Source organism: Cricetulus griseus, chromosome 4 (genome assembly GCF_003668045.3).
Source record: "Cricetulus griseus strain 17A/GY chromosome 4, alternate assembly CriGri-PICRH-1.0, whole genome shotgun sequence".
NCBI classification, from domain to species: Eukaryota; Metazoa; Chordata; class Mammalia; order Rodentia; family Cricetidae; genus Cricetulus; species Cricetulus griseus.
The window spans coordinates 115,900,486-115,923,373 of NC_048597.1; the positions used below are offsets into that span (position 1 = coordinate 115,900,486).

A 22,888-nucleotide genomic window follows, 5' to 3' on the forward strand; every position below is an offset into this window, starting at 1 on the left:
TGTTTTCCCCCAGTAATGGACAATGTTTAGGATGTATAGCCAAATAACCCCTTTCCTCCCTAAATTGCTTTTGGTCATAGTCTATTACAGCAATACAATCTAATTAGAACAATCAAGGTAAAAGTGCTTACTACCTAGCCTGATAGCTTGAGTTTGATCCCCGAGACCAAGTGGTGGATGGAGAGAACTGAGTCCTGAAGGTTTTCCTCTGACCTCCACATGGACATCATGGCACATAGATGCATACACACACACACACACACACACACACACACACACACACACACATATACACACACACAGGGCATGTGGTGATCCAGGGAGGCAGAGAATTTGAGGCCAGCCTGGGCTACATAGCAAGTTCTAGGCCAGCCAGTGAGACCCTGTCTGGAAAAGAAAAGAAAAAAAAAAATTCTCTGGAGCCATTGTGGTTATTAGGAACCAAATTTGGGTCTTCTGCAAGAGAATTAAGTTCTCTTAACCACTGAGCCATCTGCTCTCTCTCTCTCTCTCTCTCTCTCTCTCTCTCTCTCTCTCTCTCTCTCTAAGTTCTCTGGACCTTGAATTGACGCTTTAACCCTGGTGGGGTTTGAACTTGTGATCATCTTGTGGGCTCCTACAATAGCTCGGATTTGGGCTCACAATCACCAGGCCCAGTATGCCCCTGCCGGCCTGGAACAGCCTCCCATTGGCCCGTGTTGTTCTTTCCTTCGTCTTGTCATGCCAGGGTCCTGCTCCCTGTGGAGCATCACTGAGTTTCTACAGCAGCCTGCTATTCCTTGGTGCCTTCCCCGTAACGTTTCTGTGTGCTTTCAGCTCCCTACATCACTGTGTGGGTTTTGTTTCCGTTTAACGGTGGCTTTCTTTTCCTCTCCCCACCCCCCACACTTGTTCAATTATTGGGGAGGGTTCACACATGTTACAGTCTGAATGTGGAGGTAACAAGACAACTTGGTGAAAGGTGGTTCTTTCTACCGTGTGGTTCCCAGGGAGCAAACTCAAGTCATCAGCCTTAGTAGCAAGCACCTTTGTGATTGAGCCCTCTTTTTGTGCTAAGCTTAGCTCATGCCCCGGCTCATGCTCCTAGGCAACACCCTGCACACTGAGCTATAGTTCTCTCCTCTCAAACTCCTTACACAAACTTGGGTTCTGTTCAGACTTCTCCCCGTCCCAACTAATTCTCCACTTTGTGGACCCTGTTTTGAGGTCTGCCTGGAAGTGAGTGCTGAGACTGTGTCCCCTGTGCTGGCACCTGAAACCACAAGTTAGAGAGCTCAGTCCTTCAAGATATCACCCGCTTTAGGTGGCCCTCACAAGCCCCATGTTGCTGCCTGCCCTTCTGAGGGGCTGGTTTTCAGATGGAGAGCTGAAACAGCTGAGGAACTGGAGGAAGCAACTGCCATCTCTTGCTTCCTAGGAAAGGTACAACCCGGGAGTGGCCAGTTGAAAGAGGCACATGGACTGTGTGTGTGTGGGGGGGGTAATCCGTGCTCAGCCTTCATGATATGTGATTACCAACCCAGAGGCTCTAAACTGCAGTGAGAGCCTTTTATGGAGGCTTCACACCCCTAACGAACAAACAGGCGTGGGTAAGAAAGACACACAGTGCCAGGCTTTTCATCTGGAGTATGTTCTTCTGTGAGCAGCCCCATCCTGAAGCTCCCCAGGACCCACCAGACTCCACCTCAGGAGAATGAGAATTTCCTCATCCCTCTGGAAGATTTAAGGGATTCAGGACTGAGATGTTCCCATGACCCCCATTGGGAATCTTATCTGGGTGTGGTAACACATGCCTTTAATCTCAGCTCCTGGGAGACAGAGACCGTAGATCTGTGAGTTTAAGGCTATTCTGGGTACCGTAGGCCATTCCTAGACAGCCAAGTGCTGCACAGTGAAACCCCTGCCTCAAAAAAAACAAAAACCACTCTGTGAGTTCAAGGCCAGCCTGATCTACAGAGTGAGTTCCAGGCCAGCCAGGCCTGTTACACAAGAGAACCCCTGTCTTGAGAAACAAAAAACAGGGATCTCGGAGCTGGAGAGATGGCTCAGTCATTAAGAGCATTCACTGGCTGCTCTTCTAGATGACCTGGGTTCGATTCCCAGCACTCAGATGATAGCTCACAACTGTAACTCCAGGATCTACTACACAGACATACATGCAGGTAAAACACCAATGCATACAAAATAAAAAATAAATTATAAAAAAAAAAACAGGGATCTCACGAACTCTGTGTCAGATGATATATACATTTCACTTTGTCATAATGTTTTGGGTTTTGTTTTTCAGTTTAAAAAGATTTATTTTAATTATGTATCTATATATGTGTGCATGTGTGGAGGTGCCCAGAGACAGGAGGTTGTGAACCATCTGACATAAGAACTGGGAACTGAACTCAGGTCTTCTGGAAGGGTGAGATGTTTTCCTTTTTTCTTTATTTATTTTGGTGTTTTGAGACAGGATCTCTCTACGTGGCCTTGGCTATCCTGAAACTCACTCTGTAGACCAGGCTGGCCTCAAGCATAGAGGGATCCACTTGTCTCTGCCTCCCCATTGCTGGAATTAAAGGCATGCATCATCACACCTGGCCACTACTCAGCCATCTCTAGTTCAGTTTTCTTTTTCTTTTTCTTTCTTTCCTTTTTTTTTTTTGTTTTTTTTGTTTTTTTGTTTTTTTGAAACAGGGTTTCTCTGTGTAGCTTTGGAGCCTATCCTGGCACTCGCTCTGCAAACCAGGCTGGCCTCAAACTCACAGAGATCCACCTGCCTCTGCCTTCCGAGTGCTGGGATTAAAGGCGTGCGCCACCAACGCCCGGCTTGAAATACAGCTTCTTATACGGTATCTGTAAGGGGAAAATGGGCCAAATACAGCTAAATCAGACAGTATTGGCAAAGAGTATACAGAATCCCTCATGGACATCTATCTGCTCAAGGACTGACAACCTCAGCCTAAAGGAAAGAATAGGATGCCAATAACCTGCAATCTTCACTCCTTCAAGGCACAGTCCCCAGCCTCACACCTGGCCAAGTCTGCTCCTGGACAGTAACACAGAACTAGCATCCCCTTTGTCCTTTTATTCAGGCCTCTGAGAAAGCCTTGGATTTTCAGACTCCCAACAAGGTCTCATATACCTCAGGCTGGATTTGAACTTGCTATGTAACCAAGGATGACCTTAAACTTCCTGATCCTGCTGCCTCCACCTCCCAAGAGCCATTTTACAGGTGTGCGCCACCATTTCCCACCCTGTTTTATTTATTTCATGCCCCCCCATAAGATGTGTGAGCACAGGAATTTGATTTCTGTCAGTGACAATCCTGCACTTAAATAGTGAGCAGCACATAGGAAATACTCGTGTATCACCGAATCAGTCAAAAGAGCAAGGGGCAGGGCTAGATGGAGTAACAGGCTGCACTTGCAGAGGACCTGTGATTGCTGGGGGTTTCTGTCGTAGGGCAGGGGACAGTCGGTGTGCTGACTAGTCTGTCAACTTGACACACAGGCTAGAGTCATCTGAAAGGAGTGACCCTCAATTGAGAAAATGCCTGCATAAGGTCCAGCTGTAAGACACTTTCTTTATGAGTGATTGATGAGGGAGGGACCAGCCCATTGTGAGTGATTCTGTCCCTGGGCTGGTGGTCTTGGGTTCTGTTAGAAGACAAGTTGAGCAAGCCAGTAAACAGCATCCTCCATGTCCTCTGCATCAGCTCCTGCCTCCCAAGCTCCTGCCCTGCCTGAGTTTCTGACTTCCTCTAATGACGAACTGTGATGTGGAAGTGTAAATGCAGTAAGCCCTCTCCTCCCAGGTTACCAGGTGGCTGGCACCTAAGGAGCCTGTCCAAGGAGCCTGTGGGCTCCACATGCATGCGTACCGGGACACACACACAAGGGAGGGAGGGAGTAAAAGTGCTGCAACCACAAAAAGGGTTTTGGTAATAGCTTTCTTCATATTTTATCCAACAAAAATGCATTAGACTGCTGAGTGTGGCAGCATACAGCTTTGGTCGCAGCATTTGAAGGCAAAGGCAGACAGACCCTCAGAGTTCAAGGCCAGCCTGGGTAATGTAGCTTACTCCATCTCAAAAACCATACCAACAGAAAAGCATGTTGAGTCCAGATAGAATGTCCAAAAAGGTCACCACTTACTGCTCCTAATACTAAAATACCAGAGATTAGCATTTGCCTTTTGCTCCTCCTCAGACTAAAGGCCTTGGGTCACTATCTATGACCCTATAATCCTCAGGTACACCGAGAACATGGTTTGGCTAACTTATATTTGAAAGGTCTGACCCTGCAAGGGATAACTTTAAGTTTTATTTTTAAATATGTGTGTCCCTGTGTGTCTGCATGAGGATCTACACAGAGGAGTGCAGTTGCCAGGGGAGCTGGAATCACAGGCAGTTGTGAGCCAGTGAGGATGCTGGGAACTGAACTTGGCTCCTCTTCAAGAGGATTATGGACCTGTAACCCCTGACTGTGGCTCTTGCCCTCTCTGCTTTTTTTCATATTTCTATGAGCATGTCTGCGGGCCATAGTAACCAAATCCTCTTGCAGTGTGTAAGCCAAAGGCAGGCCTTCGGGCCCCTGGTACCCATTAGGATTCTGTTGCAAACATTAAAGATAAATAGCCTCAGGGTTCTACATGTCCGGACAGTGAGGAATTTAGACTGGTCCCTAGGATAATATGATCCTCATAGTAGGTAGGGTCTAGCTAGCTAGGGCACCAGGGCAGTACAAAAAACAGCAGAGGATCCCAACATAGGCGCTAGCGCTTCCTCCGGCCCCAGGCACAGAAGGAAGGGGCGGGGCCTCCACTGGTCGATGCCGGAAGTGCCTCTCCGCCCCTGCTGCTGGACCATGGAGACCGTGGCCCAGTAGAGCCCTTAGTGTGAGACTTGCAGGGGCGGTGGCCATGGAGGCCGTGCTAAACGAGCTTGTGTCTGTGGAGGATCTGAAGGTGAGGCCTGGGCCAGAGGAAGGAGGAGGGCAGAATCGGAAAAGGCAGTTCCTGAGGAGAGCTGACCGAGGCCGAACCCTGCCGGCTTCGGCTTGCTGGGGAAACTGAACTACTGTTCCCAGCGGCCTCTGCGGTGTCCTGCTTCTTGTAGGAACCTGTGCTGTATCCCCGGGCCTGATGGGAGTTGTAGTTTCCAGTGTTTTGGCGACTCAGACCTGAGGCCTGGTGTGTTAGGGGGTTAAGTGTGATGCAGAGTTGGAATTTGGGGTACTCATGCAAGCCATGAAGTAGCATAGTCACCTGCGTAAGCTTTTGCTAGTGTTGAGTCTAGCATGGTTCGCTGCATGCTAGCCCTCACCGTTGTAGCGGTGTTTTCTTTCCTCTTCTAGAATTAAGGCAAGGCAGATCCAGCTCCCCTCCCCCCCAAAAAAAGTAGGGTGGGACGGAACCTGCAGCCTTTAGCGAAGGCTGAATGGAAGGTCATTTAGCTGCTGTGACAGTATGTTTACTGTTCAGCTATTTGGGGTCAGCTGGTCCGGGAGCAGTGCCCGCAGCTGCCACCAGGCGTCATCCCCACTTGGAACCACTAGGGACTGGGTGCAGGGACTTCCTGAGGGGAAGGCACGAGCCTGGGTACCGAGATCTACAAGAGGAAGGGGGGACAGGAAAGTGTGGCCTAACTGGGACTTAGACACCAAGTTCAGCTGGAGAACGCTGGACGCTCTTTGATTCTAAATGATTCCCTTTCTCTCTAACGACAGAATTTTGAAAGGAAGTTTCAGTCTGAGCAGGCAGCTGGCTCTGTATCCAAAAGCACACAGTTTGAGTATGCCTGGTGCCTGGTGCGAAGCAAATACAATGACGACATCCGTAGAGGCATCATGCTCCTGGAGGGTAAGGCGCTGGATCCCCTTGACCTCAACCTTCCGGGGTCCTTCTCAATATGGAACCCTCACCTCATAGCCACCAGTAACAACCAGTAAACTCACAGCTGCAAAAGACTGTGGTTCTCTGTATCACCAGTTTCAACAGACGAACATTCATTCAGATGGAAAATGCTGTGGGAAAAAAATACATGTTCTCAGGTGGGGGAGATGACTGCTATCCCCAGCACCCAAGGAAAAAGCTGAGTGTCACCACAAGTACCTGTATAGAGAATAGCAATGAAGTGTATTGCTGGGGGCTTGCTTGCTGCGATCTTAGCTTCAGGTTCATGGGAAACCCCGGGTAGAGAGTGCCTCTGGCCTCTGTGTGTACATCTGCACACAGGTATCCCTACATAGCACACACAAAATATCCACAAACATTTTCTTCATTCAGTTATTAGTTGCTGTTAATATATTAACATTGTTAATATATTAGCATTTACATTGTATTATATAACAGTAATTTTAAAAGTTCTAGAGATTTCAAATATCTGAGGGGCTAGTGGTGTTGAGGACATGTGATCCCAGAACTCCAAAGGTAGAGGCATAAGGACATAGTTCAATAGTACAACATTGACTGCAGAGATGAAGGCAGAAGTTCAAGGCCAGAGTCAGCTGTATACTGATCAAATTCAAGGTCATCCCAGGCTTCCTTAGTTCCCTGTCTCAAAAAAGCATCTTTGGGAAATACAACTAGGTTCTATGCAAATACTGTTTAATTTTATATAAGGGTCTTTACATTTGTAGATTTTGGAATCTGGGGGGCATGTTGGGATAATTCCTAAGGCTATTATTGGGACAACACTCTACAAACAAAAGATTCCTATGTCATTTAGTTGCTTTTTATTTTGACACAGGGTGTTTACATAGCTCAAGGAGCTTCAATTTTTGAATCCTGCTTCAGCCACCTTAGTGTTGGGAATTAAGGTGTGCCATGAGCTCTGGGGTCTTTGTAAAAGCAAATACTGTCTCCTTACTTTGATCAATTTTGATGAAACTCACAGAGATCCACCTGCCTCTGCCTCCCAAGTGCTGGGATTAAAGGGGTGTGCCACCACCTCTGGCTATGAGTCCCAATCTTAACCCCTAGCCCAAATACACACACACACACACACACCGAGACAGAGACACAGAGAGAGAAAGGGGGGATGAAAAATAGTCAGGGGAAAGTCACTCATGGAAGTTGAGTTAAAAGAGAAGAGGATGTGTTGTGGTCTGAGTGTCTTTAATCCCAACACTCAGGAGGTAGAGGCAGAGGCAGGTAGATCTCTTGAGTTCAAGACCAGCCTGGTCTACAGAGTGAGTTCCAGGACAGCCAGCGCTACACAGAGAAACCCTGTCTCAGGGAAAAGGGGAAAAAAAAAAAAAAAGAGCTCAGTCAGTAGAGTGCCTGAGACCCTGGTTTGCTTCCACTCTCAGAACCACATAAGCCAGGTGTGGTCCTGTACCACTCAGGAGGTACCACTCAGCAGCAGGATTAGAAGTTCTGGTCATCAGCTAGATGCCACCAAAAAGAGGGAATGCAAATGTCAGACAGGAGGTGACCTTGCAGTGAGACCCCCTAGCTGGTCAATAGGGATGGGGCCATTCGTGCAGACTGGATCACTTGTTCCCTGCATCTGCCACAGGTGTCTGGCAGGCTCATGCTGCCTCCAGGCTGTGACTAGAAGCTGAGGGTGATAGAAACTGATAATGGAGGTCTAGGACAGTGACCTTCCAAGGATCCTAGAGTGAGTCAGCATGGCAGGACCTGTGTGGGACAGAGTGTTAAGAAGAGAATCCAGGGGCTGGAGAAATGGGCTCAGCAGTTAAGAAAACTGGCTGCTCTTCCAGAGGTCCTGGGTTCAATTCCCAGCACCCACATAGCAACTCACAATTGTCTGTAACTCTGGTTCCAGAGGATCCAGCACCTCACACAAGCAAAACACCATGAAGTAAAATACAAATTTAAAGAGACAGAATCCATCTTTCTCTTCTCCCTTCCCCCCTCCAGAGTTGTTACCCAAAGGGAGCAAAGAGGAACAGCGGGATTATGTCTTCTACCTGGCAGTGGGCAACTACCGTCTCAAGGTAAGGCTGAAGAGCCCTTCTTCCCAATGCACATTCCACTGGAGTCACTCCCAGACAGAGCCCTGGCCCTTAGGAAGCTAGAAAAGGGCAGTGGGCTGGGGCTACGGTAAGTGCGTGGGTATAGAGTAATTCCAAGATAGATTCTTAGGGGAAAATGAGAGACTTTCAGGGTGTGGGGACCATGGTGACGTCAGGATTGGGGTGCAGCACCATGCCTGTAGCTGTTATCTCCACTAGCTTATCACCCCCCACAGCTGGGCTGTTTGTGGACTCTACTCTGTGGGGTGGGGCTGTAGCAGGAGTGGAGGAGGAGGAAGGATGAGCCAGGGCCAGAGAAGGACAGCCCTGGGTGGGGGCTGGCAAGAGTGGCACCCTGAGGAGCATTTGAGGTGAGGTATGTTGGCTTTGCCTGCAGGAATATGAAAAGGCCCTGAAGTATGTACGAGGGCTGCTGCAGACTGAGCCCCAGAACAACCAGGCCAAGGAGCTGGAGCGCCTCATTGACAAGGCCATGAAGAAAGGTGACAAGTCTCTTGACATCTGCTCTTTCTCCTCCCTCATGCCCAGGACCCTGAGGGGGAGTACCCATACACAGTCCTTTATCAAACCTACCCCAAAGCTCTCTGGAGCCCTAACCCCCAGACACCCCTGTGGAGGGAAGTGTGAGGGGACTTGGGGCAGGACTGATCTGCTCACGGCTCCCTCTTTCCTTTTTCAGATGGATTAGTAGGCATGGCCATTGTTGGTGGCATGGCCTTGGGTGTGGCGGGGCTGGCTGGACTCATTGGACTAGCAGTCTCCAAGTCCAAATCCTGAAGACAGCCTCACCTGCTCTCTGCCCTGGTGTACCCGGGAGCCTGGGGGACACTGGCAGAGGGTCCTGCCCATCCTCACCATCACCTTCCTTTTCTTCCCCAACCCGCCGTCACCTCTACAGCCTCCGTGACCTTCAACCTCCCATCCCCTGGCACCTGCTGTTTAACCCTAAGTCATGCTTCGCAATGAGTGTAAATAAAATTGGGCTGTGGCTTGGGAACCTCTGTGTCTTAGAGTCTGTTGAGGGAGGAGCAGGTTCACTAGGTGCACTGTGGCCCCCACTACGCCCCTCCAGGTTCCTTTGCCAGCATCCCAGCCCCCGCCCTTCCTTCCTCCCCTATCCTGAATCTACAACGCAGGAACAGGGAACAGCTAGGAGGACATGGCTTTTCCATCGCCCCAGAATCCTGGGAGAGAACAGAAGAGGGAACAGCAGCCTGGGATTTATGACTGTGATCTCCTCTGACCCACTAAGCTGCCTGGGAGTTTTCCACTGCAGGGGGCCCCCACTGGGCTTCCTCCAAAAACCTCCACCCTTCCCTTCCTTTGTCTTCCTGCCCCCTCCCCTTTCCTCTACCCAGTCCTTCTCCTTCGGGGGACATGGATGGGTGACGTAGTGTGAGAGAGGAAGCTCTGTGAAGATGGCAGGGGTTGTGGGGGACAGGATACCCCTATCCCAGCCTGTGAAATGGGAGGCAGTGCCAGGCTCTGTGTGGGCCTGTTTGGCTTGCCTGCGTGCTTGTCATTCCACAGCCCCTGCCAGGCTTGCTACAAAGCAGGAGGAGGTACCTGAGGGGAACAGGGAGGAGCCTGATACTGGCTGGTAAAGGGGGTTGGGGGAGCCACAGAGGGTATAGTTATGTCTCACATGCTCTGGACGGGGAATCCTGGTGCCAGCTTGCCAAGCGATAAGTGGCCAAGAAGGAAATCTATGCTCAGCCAGGTGCTCAGCCAGGGTTGGGGTGGAGGATCCAGAGGCATCCATTTATCAGAATTAATTAATAGAGCTGGTGATAGTTCCCAGTAAGTGGATAGGTAGATTAACCAGAATCATGCCCTAGGCCTGTGATCCATCCCCCAAGCATGCGCCCCTGGCCCCTTGGCAGCTAGATCAAACTCAATAATACCAAAGAGTCAAAGGTCAGCTCCGGGACAATTCAAGTTCAGGAAGTTTGGAGGAAAGTAGCATTCAGTGGCCTCACCTCAGCCCTGCGGCATTCAGATCCAGGGCAATTACCAACCGTTGGGGCAATGGGAGTGTGCCGGGATCTGTGATCTGTGGTCCCAACTCCCATTACAACCTAAGAAGTCAATAATGTTGTGTCAACAAGGCTGGGAGCCAAAAACTCAAGCCCAGGGCCCTTTGATAAAGCTGGAGTCTAGTGGGAACCCCGCTGGCCTGATTCCAGAGCTCCTGTTACCCCGTAATCAAACTTCCCTGGTCCTTGGAGACTTAAGTGTCCCAACCCCAGGGTCTTATGTCTTAGGTTGCTCTCAGAATCTCTTACTCCATCATGGAAGCTTGTGGTGGGCCTGTTGGAAGTTTTCTTCTCTCTTGACACTCTGGTCTCTCAGTTAACTTAAAACCCTTTGTCCCTCTAATTTCATTCCCTGACCCTGGTGACAGCTGAGTCAGAGACAGGCCACTTCCCCTGGATTCCTAATGGATCCCTGGGGGCTGCTCCTTGGCTGTATCCCTGAGTCTCCTATTAAGTCCAGCCTCCCCCCTCTTAGGGCGGGGAGTCCCGGGCTAGGCCGGGGGAGGGGGTGGACTTTTGGCCCGTTTATTCCCTCCATCACAGTCAACAGCTGCTGAACGGAGCGGGCTTGGCTCATTCCACTGACCTGCCAGGAAGCAGAGAGTCCCAGAGACTGGACTGAGACAATCAGGCCTAAGCTCCAGAAGAAAGACTGGGATAGCAGCTGAATGGGCCGTCCTTCACCCTTCTCCCTCCTCAGACTCTCTTAACATCTCTTTTGGGCCAAAGCCCCCAGAATTCATCTGAAGGTGCCACCTCTATCCCAATCCCTGGGGCTCAAGCCCCCTTGGGGGACCTGCATCCCAGCATGTCTATAGCTGTGGAGACCTTCGGCTTCTTCATGTCAGCCCTGGGACTGCTGATGCTGGGGGTGACCCTTCCAAACAGCTACTGGAGAGTGTCTACGGTCCACGGGAACGTCATCACCACCAACACCATCTTTGAGAACCTATGGTATAGCTGTGCCACCGACTCCCTGGGAGTCTCCAACTGCTGGGAGTTCCCTTCCATGCTGGCCCTCTCTGGTATGGGGTGAGGGGGCCTCTAGGGGACAGAGGGAGGTTGGGTGGCCGGCTAGGGAATCCTAGAGAAAAGAGTGGGGGTGGTTGCCTTTGGCCTGGTTTTGGGCACCGAAATGATAAAAGTTCAGATGAAGCCCCCAGTTCTGGCAGCTTCGGCGAAGAGCTCTGCATGACCCAGATTGGAACGGGAGAGAGTATCACACACATGGTTCCCTACCCTAATATATGTGATCCTCTACCAGCTAAGTCAAGCTTCCATGTGCAATTTGGGTCTTTGCTAGCTCCAGGCCTCAGGTGAATGATACAATGAATTTGGCCTTGGCCATCTGCAAGCTAGGAGTAACCACGGTGCCAGTGCACAGGTGCTTATCTGGCCTCTAGGCAACAAAACGTGCAGGCGTGAGCGGGATATTGACTATATATTTCAGCGTTTTATTCTGGGGAGGGTTTGCTCAGTTGGCAGGAGTGAGACCAAGACTCCATCTTGGTTGATTGACTTGCCAGCCTCAGTAGCTCTCTGGACATCGAGACTGTGGTCCACCTACCCTGCTAAACTCGAGGGCCCTGGACACAGCACGAATATTCTGGAGGGGAGTCTCCTAGGAAGTCTGAGTCGGTGCTGGAGATGTGGTTATGTGGACATGCTTGTGTATTTGGGGCTCAGAGTGTGGTTTTTGTTATTGTTTTGTTTTGTTTGAGGGTCTTAACTCGGCTACAGCCTGCAGCTCTAACTTGGACCCTGGTGCTGTTTTACTATTTGTTATTTACTCTCTGCATCGCTGCCCCTTGCTAACCTGCACAACAACCCTCCCTTACTCCTCCTGCCATCATTTTCCCCAAGGAGTCCACTTGGACTTCCTAGTCTCTCCCATGCTACAAAGACAGAGTGGATGAACATGAACCCTCCCTGGATGTACCTGCCACCAGGTTCGGGTCTTGCTTTTCTAGAAATCCAACTGCAGATGATGAGTGGGTGGGAAACTGAGGCCAGCCCGGGGCGGGGAAAGTGAACACTGTGAACTGGCTCCATGAATCTGGAAGATGCCCTGAGCAGTGATGGGTATCTGGGTGGATCTCTGGCGCCCCACTCTCCCCAAATCTCCTGAGGTACCTAGTGGCAAGGGTTTCACACTCCAGGGTCTCTGATTGTGCTGCACTCCAAACCTTTGGAAAAGCTGACTCTATTCTGGACCACAAACTCAGAACAGTAAGTGTCCAGAAGGGACCATAGATGTGAGCAACTCTGCTGCATCCCTGCTGTGCAGAGGGTATTTTACTATGGACCTGGCCGCCTAAGAGGGGGCTATACAGTGTTGCTGCTGTTTGCCTGCAAGAGAACATGAGTTTGGAGGAAAAGTCTCATGGGAATTTGCTGGGAGTGATGGAAGATAGAAGGTCTTGGGATCTCTAGGGCTCCTGTCACTTCCCTTTTGTGGCTTTTGGTTTGGTTTGGGTTGGGGTGTGTGTGTGTGTGTGTGTGTGTGTGTGTGTGTGTGTGTGTGTGTGGTGTTTTCGTTTTGTTTTGTTTCGAGACAGGGTTTCTCTGTAGCTTTGGAGCCTGTCCTGGAACTTGCTCTGTAGACCAGGCTGGCTTCGAACTCACAGAGACCCACTTGCCTCTGCTTCTCGAGAGCTGGGATTAAAGGTGTGTGCCACCTCCACTTGGCTGTGCATGGTGTTGAGATATGGTGTTGCTACATACTCTGATCTCTGACCTCAACTTGTGGTCCTAGGCTGTTCCTAAGATCCGAAAGGTGCTGGGATTACAGGTGTGCACTGCCCTATCTTTCCTTTCATAGGGACATTACCCTTCCCCCTATGCTTTTCAGAAATATTTACATCCATTAACCTCATTTTGTCAAAGCTAGACCACTGTAGAGTTAAGCAGCCCGCCTAGAGGCAGAGGAAGTGGAGAAGAAGCTGTGATTCTAATCCACTGTGTCTGGGCTGCCAACCAGTTTATTCCTCTCCATCTGCTGAGTCCCAAAGGGATCCGATCTTTCTTTGCACCCAGTACTAGAGATTAAACTAACAGCCATATGCATGCTAGACAAGTATTTTACCACTGAAGTATCTGTCCCTCACATGAGGATTCTAGCCTGGTTGGTATTCTACCACTAGAAGCCACCCACAAACCCTCCCTGGGGAATTACAAGCAAATGTTCTACTTCTAAGCTACAGCACCAGCTCTCTTTATTTCTCATTTTGAAATAAATGAGAAAAAGATTTCTCATCAGAAATCTTGCTGAGATACCCAGGCTGGCCTTGAACCTGCAGCTCTCTTGCCTCAACTTCTTGAGTGCTGTAGTGATTTCAGGCATAGCTCACCAAGTCAGGCCTAACTATCAATTAATGACTTCACACCTGTGGGTTCAACCACTGGACCTGAATACTTGTAAGTCCTTTAATCATCTTTCCTTTATCCATCAGCTTTCTCTGCACATTAAGAATTGGTGGGGATGGGGCTGGAGAGATGGCTCAAAGGTTAAGAGCACTGACTGCTCTTCCAGAGGACCTGAGTTCAATTCCCAGTACCACATGGCAGCTAACAACTGTCTGTACCTCCAAAATCTGACACCCTCACTCAGACATACATGCAGGAAAACACCAATGCATATAAAATAAAAAATAAATAAATTTTAAAAAGAAAGCAATCTGGGCAGTGGTGGCGAACACCTTTAATCCCAGGACCCAGGGAGGCGGAGGCAGGCAGATCTCTGTGAGTTCAAGGCCAGTCTGGTCTACAGAGCAAGTTCCAGGACAGGCTCCAAAGCTACACAGAGAAACCCTGTCTGGAAAAAACAAAACAAACAAAGAATTGGTGGGAAGCCGGGCGGTGGTGATGCATATCTTTAATCCCAGCACATGGGAGGCAGAGGCAGGTGGATCTCTGCGAATTCTAGGCCAGCCTGGTTTACACAGTGAGTTCCAGGACAGTCAGGACTGTTTCACAGAGAAACCCTTTCTCAAGGGAAATAAGAATTGGTGGGAAACTCTCCAGAAGGTGCGGTTGGCAGTCATAATGTCCTCTCAGAGAACTTTGTCCCTCCTCCATACCTCTAACTCCAAGCTAGTTCATCTCTTCCTGGCAGACACCCAAGCCTTTTGCCTTCAACTCCATGCTATGGGCTCCACCCATGAAAGGGGTCCAAGGTCCCTGAGAGTGCTTGGCAGCCATCAAAAAACAGGAGGAGCCAGCAGCTTCCCTCATCTTTGAGAAACGGGAAGCTGAGGCACTGAAAGATTATGAGCTGAACCAACTGGGATGGGTTCCTAGACCCAGGCTTCCCATCTCCCCAGCCCTCAACCACCCTGGCCCTGAGTTGTTGCTGCCCCCTCCTGGTTACTCCAGAAGAAACTCAGTTCCAACCCATGGTGTCGGGTATGGTGGTGCACGCCTATAATCCCAGCAAACCAGAGGCTGAGGCAGGAGGATCAAGAGTTACCTCAAGCCTGTAGACAAGAGCTAGTTCCAGGACAGTCTCCAAAGCCACAGAGAGACCCTGTCTCGAAAAAAAAGAAAAAGAAAAAGTCATCCTTAGCAACATAGCAAGTTGGAGGCCAGTCTGATTTATGTGAGACCTTGTCTCAAAAAAAAATAAAATAAAATAAAAAATAAAAGAAAGAAAGAAAGGAAGGAAGAAAGAAAGAAAGAAAGAAAACAAAAAGGCAGGGGTGTAACTCATCTGGTAGAGCCTAGCATTCCTGAAGCTCCAGTGAGATCAATATCCGTGCTTGCTAGAGTCCATCAGAGGCTGGCTTGTGGACTGTTGACATTCTCTCAGAAAGGGAGAGGATGGGAGGAGTCATTGAACACAACCTCCCAACCATTTGTTTGCAATTCTGCCTTAATGGCATGTGGCCTGGGAAACCATCACCCATGCTCTCTGTGATGCAGCCCAGTAAACTCACTGGTTCCCCTCAGGTGATATTTAGTAGATCCTACTTTGGTTTGTTCTTGGACCACAAGAAGAAGGGGCAGATGTTAATTGCATCCCCCAGGGAAGGAATTTTGGCAACACCTGGGTTGCTTCCCCAGCACCATATAAATCAGGCCTGGTGGTGTGTGCCTGTCAAGCTGGCCTAGAGAGATGGAGACAGAAGGATCAGAAACTTAAGGTCATGCCCAGCTATTTAACAAGTAGGAGGCCAACCTGCCAACCTGGGCTACATAAGGCCTGTTTTGTTTTGTTTTGTTTTTTGTTCTTTTGGGTTTTTTTTTTTTTTTTTTTTTTTTTTTTTTTTTTTTTTTGGTAGTTTCAACAGTGGCACCCCAGCAGGGAAAGAGGGGTTGCAGGGTGAGGGAGCCAAGACTGAGCAAAACAGATAAGAGGGGAGGTTGACATGGATCCTGAAGGGGAAGTTGCTAGGAGATTTAGGTGGGAACGCATGCCTGCTGAGGGGTTGTATGGACGGAAAAGACTGACATGCACTCCCCTGCACTCCACAGGGTATGTCCAGGGCTGCCGAGCCCTCATGATCACCGCCATCCTCCTGGGCTTCCTGGGCCTCTTCCTAGGCATGGTGGGGCTGCGCTGCACCACTGTGGGGAACATGGATCCTTCCAGGAAGGCCAAGGTGCTGGCCGCTGCGGGGGCCCTCCACATACTCGCTGGTAATGGGGGAGAAAGGGTATGCGTGGATTGGGGCGGCCCTCCCCACAGCTCCTGGCTTCTCTGTCCTCATCTGCTCTCTGACCCCTGCCTTCTCTTAACTTATCTCTCCCTACCCTGTCTGTATTCTGCAAATTTCAGTGTCCAAGAGTAGGGTTGCCCCTGCTCCCAGCTGAGCCAAATCCAAGGCAGGCCTGAGAGGCTACTTCCTTAAGTCCTGACAGACTTAAGACTGTCAGGGGATCAGAGTCAGGGCGCGCACAAACACACCACACACACACACACACACACACACACACACACACACACACACAAAGAGTTAACAGTGCTACAGATGGCCTATTACTGTCTGGCTTATATTTCTGCACACATTCCTTCACAATAGACCATGCAGAGCTGGGTGAGTCAAGGCACTTTGATCCATGGATCCTGGGGTGGATGGGAAGAACGAACTTCTGGAAGTTGTCCTTGAACCTCCACATGAGTACTGGCACTCACACACAAATAATAAAATAAATAATAGTAATAATAGTAATTTTTAAAAATCCAGGCAGGGTATTTCCTGTTGTCTAGATCTGAAGGTTTGGAAAGGTCCCTTAGCCAGTGTGACAAGCAATGGGTGACAACCCACAGGGATGTCTGGGGCAGGAAAGACTTTTTGGCCAGCTGGGCATTCAAGAAGGGTATTGTTACCATCATGATCAAGTTCATTTTCTCTGCCAGTTAAAGAATTAAAAGGCAGGGAACACCTCAAGCTGGACAGGTAGCAGATGAGAAATCTTGAGCACAGCAGATGAATCAGCCGTTGAAGAAAGTCGTTTATTGGGGACGAGGAAACACATGCCTGCAGCAGACACACAGAAAGACTCTGCACAGAGCAGAGGGAGAACTGAGAAGCCAAAGGTCCAGTGTCTTTTTGAAGGCAGGACTTTTAAATCTGAAGAGCTTTTCTCAGCTAGGGTTGGTCAGTTTGAAGAAAGACAGGATGACTGATTGGTCCTCAACTGTTGTGTAACGTGTCCTGATCCAGCATTGAACTGTTGAGCCAGTTCACCTGTGGACAGCTGCTGGCAGGAGAAAAATAAAGTCTACAAGGCCTCTGTTTTAAGCTGCCAGGATTTTGTCTCAAGTCCAGAAGGGAGGGAAAGCCAGCCATCCTCGAAGTTCACCATCTTTATTACATAGGCATGGCCACTCTCCTTGTCTCCCAGAGAATCTTGTCTACGTCCTAGTCCCTCAGTATATTTGAGGGCTAATGTGCACAGAGTCTTGGGTCCCATCCCCAGGAAAGTAAACTGTGTGGTGGTTCATGACTATAATCTCAAGATGTAACAGGATCACTGTCATGCTGGGCTATGTGGTGAGTTCAAGGCCAGCCTAGACTTCATAAGATCATCTTTAAAAATGTAAGATATCCAGCACTTGGGAGGCAGAGGCAGGCAGAGCTCAGTGAGTTCCAGGCTAGCCTGATCTACAAAGGGAGTTCTAGGACAGCCAGGACTATTATGCAGAGAAACCCTGTCTTGAGGGGTGGGGTTGGGGAGTTAGATATCCTAGGACTCAAGTAGCCTGAAGACTACAGTTTGAACATGTCTGGAACACAGGCTGGAACAGAAAAAAGGAACTGTTACTTTTGGACACAATGTCCCATTCCTTAACCCCCTCATAGCTCACTTGCTTTGAGAGGTTGTGACTGCAAGAAGGGTCCTTAGGAAAATCCTCTATCCTTTTCTCCAGGGGCCTGTGGGATGGTGGCTATCTCCTGGTATGCTATCAACATCACTACTGACTTCTTCAACCCGTTGTATGTTGGAACCAAGTAAGTAAGGAACCAACCCTGCCCTTGGGGACAGTGGGTAGGTCTTGGCCCAGCCCCTGTGGGCTGGCACTTACCTCTTCCACTCCTCCAGGTACGAGCTGGGTCCCGCCCTCTACTTGGGCTGGAGCGCCTCCCTGCTCTCCATTCTGGGTGGTATCTGTCTCTTTTCCACCTGCTGCTGTGCTGCCAAGGAGGACCCAGCCACCAGGTGAGGAGACGAGTGAAGGAGGAGTGGGTCAGGGACTGCAACATGCTGTGACCACCTGTGACCCTGCCCTCCTCTTACTCCCACAGGGCCAGGCTTCCCTATAAGCCCTCTACAGTTGTGATACCCAGAGCCACCTCAGATGAAAGCAACATCAGCTTTGGTAAATATGGCAAGAACGCCTATGTTTAGGAGCTCTGGCCTGGTGGACACCATTTTTTTGTCTCACAGTCCCCAATGGAAAAGTGTCCCCAGGATCCCTGGACCAGTCTCCAGTTAATAACCTCAGGACAGACCATTTCCAGGCTCCACCCTGTGCCTGGAAGCCATGACCTGCTCTGGATATACCTTATCTGGCACTCCAGCCTCTCCCAGGGACAGAAGCTGGGGGGCAACTCGCATGGCCTCCTACAGCTGGACCCAAGGGGACAGAGGTGTCTGCAGCTTGTGACACCATATAAATACATGCTTAAATAAATGTATATTGTGATTGTTCGGGGGCTTCAGGGCTCATGAGGTTGCAGCCAAGTAAGGGGTTCATTGTCATACCATAGGCTGTCAAGACTGCCCACTTTCGAGCTGCCTCATCCAGTGAAATAATGTGCCAAGGAGCTGGGGCAAGGGCTCAGTGAGTAAGAGTGTTTGCTACACAAGCATGAAGACATGAGTTCAAATCCCCAGAACCTATGTAAAAAGTGGTGCCTGATCACACTCCGGTAACCCCAGTGTTGGGGAGGCTCTCTGAGGCTTACTGGCTTCCAACCTAGCTCCAGGTTCAATGTGAGATGCTGTCTCAAAGGAATAAGGTGGAGAGTGATAGAGCAGGCCACTGGAAGCCCTCCTTGACCTTTGCAGGCACACAGACTTGTACAGACAACACATACATGCACTTTTTTTGTTGTTTTTGTTTTTGGTTTTTTTAGTTTTTTGAAACAGGGTGTCTCTGTGTAGCTTTGGAACTCACTCTGTAGACCAGGCTGGCCTCAAACTCACAGAGATCCGCCAGCCTCTGCCTCCTGAGTGCTGGAATTAAAGGCCTGTGCCACCGCCGCCCCACTGCATGCACACATTCTTAACAAAAGGTGTTGCAAGTACCCACTCAGGGAATATCACTAGCTGGGACGCTGCTGGCCAGCTGAAATTCTCTTTTGACCTGTTTTCTTACAGCTGCACATTGTTTGTGTATGTGTTTGAACTAGATTTGGGGTTTAATAAAGATATTTTAAAAGATGCATTATTTACATGTATATATGTGCCTGTGCCTTCGTGTGTTTCTGCACACCATATGCCTGCAGGTGCCTAAACATACCAAAAGAGGGCACCAGATCCTCTGGAACTGGAATTACAGGTGGTTGTAAACAGACCCCTGTGGGTGTTGGGAATGGAATCCTGATCCTGTCAGAGCTGCAAGGACTCTTATCTGCTGAGCCATCTCTTCAGTCCCTTAATAAAGATATTTTTAATATAGGTGGAAGCTTGAGGGTCAAGAATGAGGACCTCACAAGAAAATGATACCCAAGAGTGTGGATGCTGGTGGGTTTTTGTTGTTGCTGTTGTTTTTTGAGACAGGGTTTCTCTGTGTAACTTTGGCTAGCCTTGAACTCACAGAGATCTGCCTGCCCCTGCCTCCCCCAGTGCTGAAATTAAAGGCATGCGCCACCACTGCCCAGCAGATGTCAGCATTTTAGTTAGAAGTCTTACTAAGTAAGACAGCAAAATATGGTATGGGATCCTCAAAAGGGAGTCCCAGTGTCTCGTTTGCTTCACCTGAGCCTGAGTGTGCTCACGGAGGCTGGGCTGGGCCTGGTGTGCACAGGTTTCCATGGGAAAGCCGCAGTATCTTCCAAAAAAAGGCAAAGTAATTTTCTTTCAAGTGTGAGGACCTGAGTTTTATTTCCAGCATTAAAAGCAAACAAACAAAAAGGCTAGGTATGATGTATGCAGCACTGGGGAAATGGAGACAGGGACTCACTGGCTGACCAGGCTAGCAAGACTAGTGTCCTACAGGTAAAAGTGACAGACTCCATCTCAACAGATAAGGTGGAAGTGACTGAGGAGCGGCTCTGATAAACACCATGACCTTTTAATTCCCAGGTCACACTCCATCACTGGGGGAGGACAAGGCAGGGCTCAAGCAGAAACCACAGGCTGCAGCTTGCTTGCCCTTTCCAGCAGTATGGATAGAGTCTGAGCCCACCAGCCTAGGGATGGAAATGCCCACAGTGGGCCCGGCCCTCTGGTATCAATTAGCAGTTAAGAAAATACCCCCACAGATGTGCCCACAGGTCAATCCTGATCCAGCCAGTCCCCAGCTGAGACTCCTTCAGATAATTTTGGGCTGTGTCAAGTTAACAGCAGAAGGAAGCTACCTAGAACACTCACAGTTGATATGCACCCATCATGTATACATACACAAATGCTTACACAGCACACACACATAAATCAAAGGAAAAAATAAAAGAAAACAAAGCCAGTAGACAGAAACCTCTAATCCAGTGGAAGGAGGGGATGGGACTCCAGCTGACTAGGAGACTCCTGCAGCACTGAGTGGTGACCAGCGTCGGCCTCTCGATTCGTCCAAGCAGCTCTTTCTTTTTTCTGTAATGCATCCACTCAACTACATCCACCCCCTACCCCCACCCCGCCTGCCTCTTGTCCCTTTTTCCTTTCAGAAAACCTGAGCCGAGTTGCACAACTGAACACTTAACTGTATTGAGCATGATTTCTGGGTTGGGTTTCCATTTCTTCAGCCACTATGTGGTCACGTAACCATAAGAGACAAATAGCAACTTTAAAAAACAAATAAAACACCCTCCTTTTTTTTTTTTTAAACAGGGTCTCTCAGCGTAGCTCTGGCTGTACTGTAACTTGCTCTGGAGATCAGGCCGGCCTCAAGCTCAGAGATCCACCTGCCTCTGCCTCCTGAGTGCTAGGATTAAAGGTGTGTGCCACCACCACTGCACAGCTAAAGAAAACATTTAAGTACTTAGTGTGTGTGTGTGTGTGTGTGTGTGTGTGTGTGTGTGTGTACACAAATGCCACAGCATACCTGTGGGAATCAGTCCCAGGGATCAAACTCGGGTCCTCACACTCAGCCACAAGTGACTTTACCCACTAAGCTATCTCACCAACCCAAAATTTTAGTGAGAATTTACCTCAAAAAACAAACCAAAATTCTCACAAAACTTTGCTGGATCTCATTAGTAGCTTATTAAGGTCATTTGTTCAACAAATACTTAGGATGCCCCTGCTGTGCGCTTAGCAGGGTAATTTCAAGGATTACGTGATTACAACTTGCAACCCATTTAGACAAGTAGTGAGTCTGAGATCCGAAAATGCCATGGTCTCAGCAGCCAGCACCATCAGCAATAGAAGCCTCTAAGACTCCCCCGTGCTTCCCAGGACCATCTTGGTTATATGCTGGTAATAATTTTACACACACTCCACTTTTGACATCCCTAGATCAACTGATCCTGCACACTACAAGCATCAGGGACAAGAGTCAGCTCTGACTGGTCCGATTCAGTTAAGTATCAGACAGATCTGGTTCCCTCTGACATCATTTTCAACTCAGCCCTTACTCCACTGGCCCAGTTACCCAGCCATTGAAGCTAGCTCAAAACTGAAAATACTTAAAGGGGTTGGCGATAGTGCCATCTGTAATCACAGCTACCGGGGATGGAGAGGAGTGATGATTACCAGGTCAAGGCCGGCTGGAGCTACAGCATGAGGTCAGCCTGGACCACCTAGCGAGATCCTGTTTCAAACTACAAAATAAAAAAAGTGAGCTGGGGATGTAGCTCAGGGGTTGGGTGTTTACCCATAATCCTCCAGTTGAGGCCTGGAGGTTCAGTAGAAAAGCACAAGCCAGCCAAGCTTGTGCGATATTGAACTCCATCAGAGAGAGAGATGGGGGGAGGGAGGGAGGGAGGGAGGGAGGGAGGGAGAAGAGGGAGGGGAGAGAGGAAGAACTGCAGGAAGATTAAAAATACCTGCCTCCACCAGGTGGTGGTGTGCAGGCCTTTAATCCCAGCACTCAGGCCAGCCTGGTCTACAGAGTGATTTCCAGGTCAGTCAGGATTACACAGAGAAACCTGTCTCAAAACAAACAAATTCAAAACCCCCACTTCCTTCAAACTAAATTCATAACTAAGAAATGGGGCCAGTGAGAAGGTTCAGTGTGTGATGCCAAGGCTGACAACATGAGTTTAATCCCAGAGACCAACATGTTGGAAACACAAACACACACTGTTAAATTAAAACAAAACAAACAAAAAAAACAAAAGGAAAACTCTTAAGTAACCATCAGGAGATGAGGAAGTGGAGTTGTAACAGGACACTAATCACCAGGGTTGTTGCAGCTAGCCTCGCTGGCTGGGTGGGGACCCTTCCTCCTTAGCCCCTCTGCAAGCTTCCAGAAGCTTTGAGCTCTGGAGAAGAGAATGACTGCCCCCAAGAGAAGAGGACTTTTTTTTTTTTTTTTTTAAATCGAGACTGGATTTCTCTATACAGCTTTGGAGGCTGTCCTGGAACTCGCTCTGTAGACCAGGCTAGTCTTGAACTCACAGAGATCTGCCTGCCTCTGCCTCCCCAGTGCTGGGATTAAAGGTGTGTGCCATCACCGCTCGGCTTGAGGAATTTTTTTAAATTATCTTTTTATGTGTATGTGTTTTGTCTTCACATATGCCTATACATCCTCTGCATGAAGCACCCTCAGACGAGGGTGTCAGATCCCCTAGAACTGGAGTTACAGATTGTTGTGTGGGTGCCATGTGGTGCTGGAAATCAAACCTGGGTTCTCTAGAGGAGCAACCAGTGCCCTAACCACTGAGCCACCTCTCCAGCCAGTGCTCTAGCCACTGAGCCATCTGTCCAGCCAGTGCCCTAACCACTGAGCCACCTCTCCAGCCAGTGCTCTAACCACTGAGCCATCTGTCCAGCCAGTGCTCTAACCACTAAGCCATCTCTCCAGCCAGTGCTCTAACCACTGAGCAATCTGTCCAGCCAGTGCTCTTAACCACTGAGCCATCTCTCCAGCCAGTGCTCTAAACACTGAGCCATCTCTCTAGCTCAGGAGAAAAATTTTCCCCCTAAAGTACACAAGTGGCTGCTGTTTCCCTGCTGGACCCTCCAAACAAGCTTTGGGGGACATTTGTAGGGGGATATGTGATCCTCAGGCTTTCCAAATAGCAGACATGGGCAGGG

The 22,888-nt window shown here is 49.3% G+C and overlaps 2 protein-coding genes across 2 annotated transcripts; both read left to right on the forward strand.

Moving 5' to 3' along the window:
* The first annotated feature begins 4,908 nt into the window (after positions 1-4,908).
* Positions 4,909-8,765, forward strand: Fis1 (fission, mitochondrial 1). Its single transcript, NM_001246714.1, has 5 exons — positions 4,909-4,953; positions 5,715-5,847; positions 7,873-7,949; positions 8,365-8,470; positions 8,668-8,765. The coding sequence occupies exons 1-5, from the start codon at positions 4,909-4,911 to the stop codon at positions 8,763-8,765; spliced, it is 459 nt and encodes a 152-aa protein (NP_001233643.1).
* Positions 8,766-10,499: 1,734 nt separating this feature from the next.
* Cldn15 (claudin 15) lies at positions 10,500-18,930 on the forward strand. Its single transcript, XM_027416215.2, has 5 exons — positions 10,500-11,049; positions 15,497-15,661; positions 17,397-17,478; positions 17,570-17,686; positions 17,773-18,930. Exons 1-5 carry the CDS (start codon positions 10,833-10,835, stop codon positions 17,873-17,875), a joined length of 684 nt encoding a protein of 227 aa, XP_027272016.1. The 5' UTR covers positions 10,500-10,832; the 3' UTR covers positions 17,876-18,930.
* Positions 18,931-22,888: the final 3,958 nt, after the last annotated feature.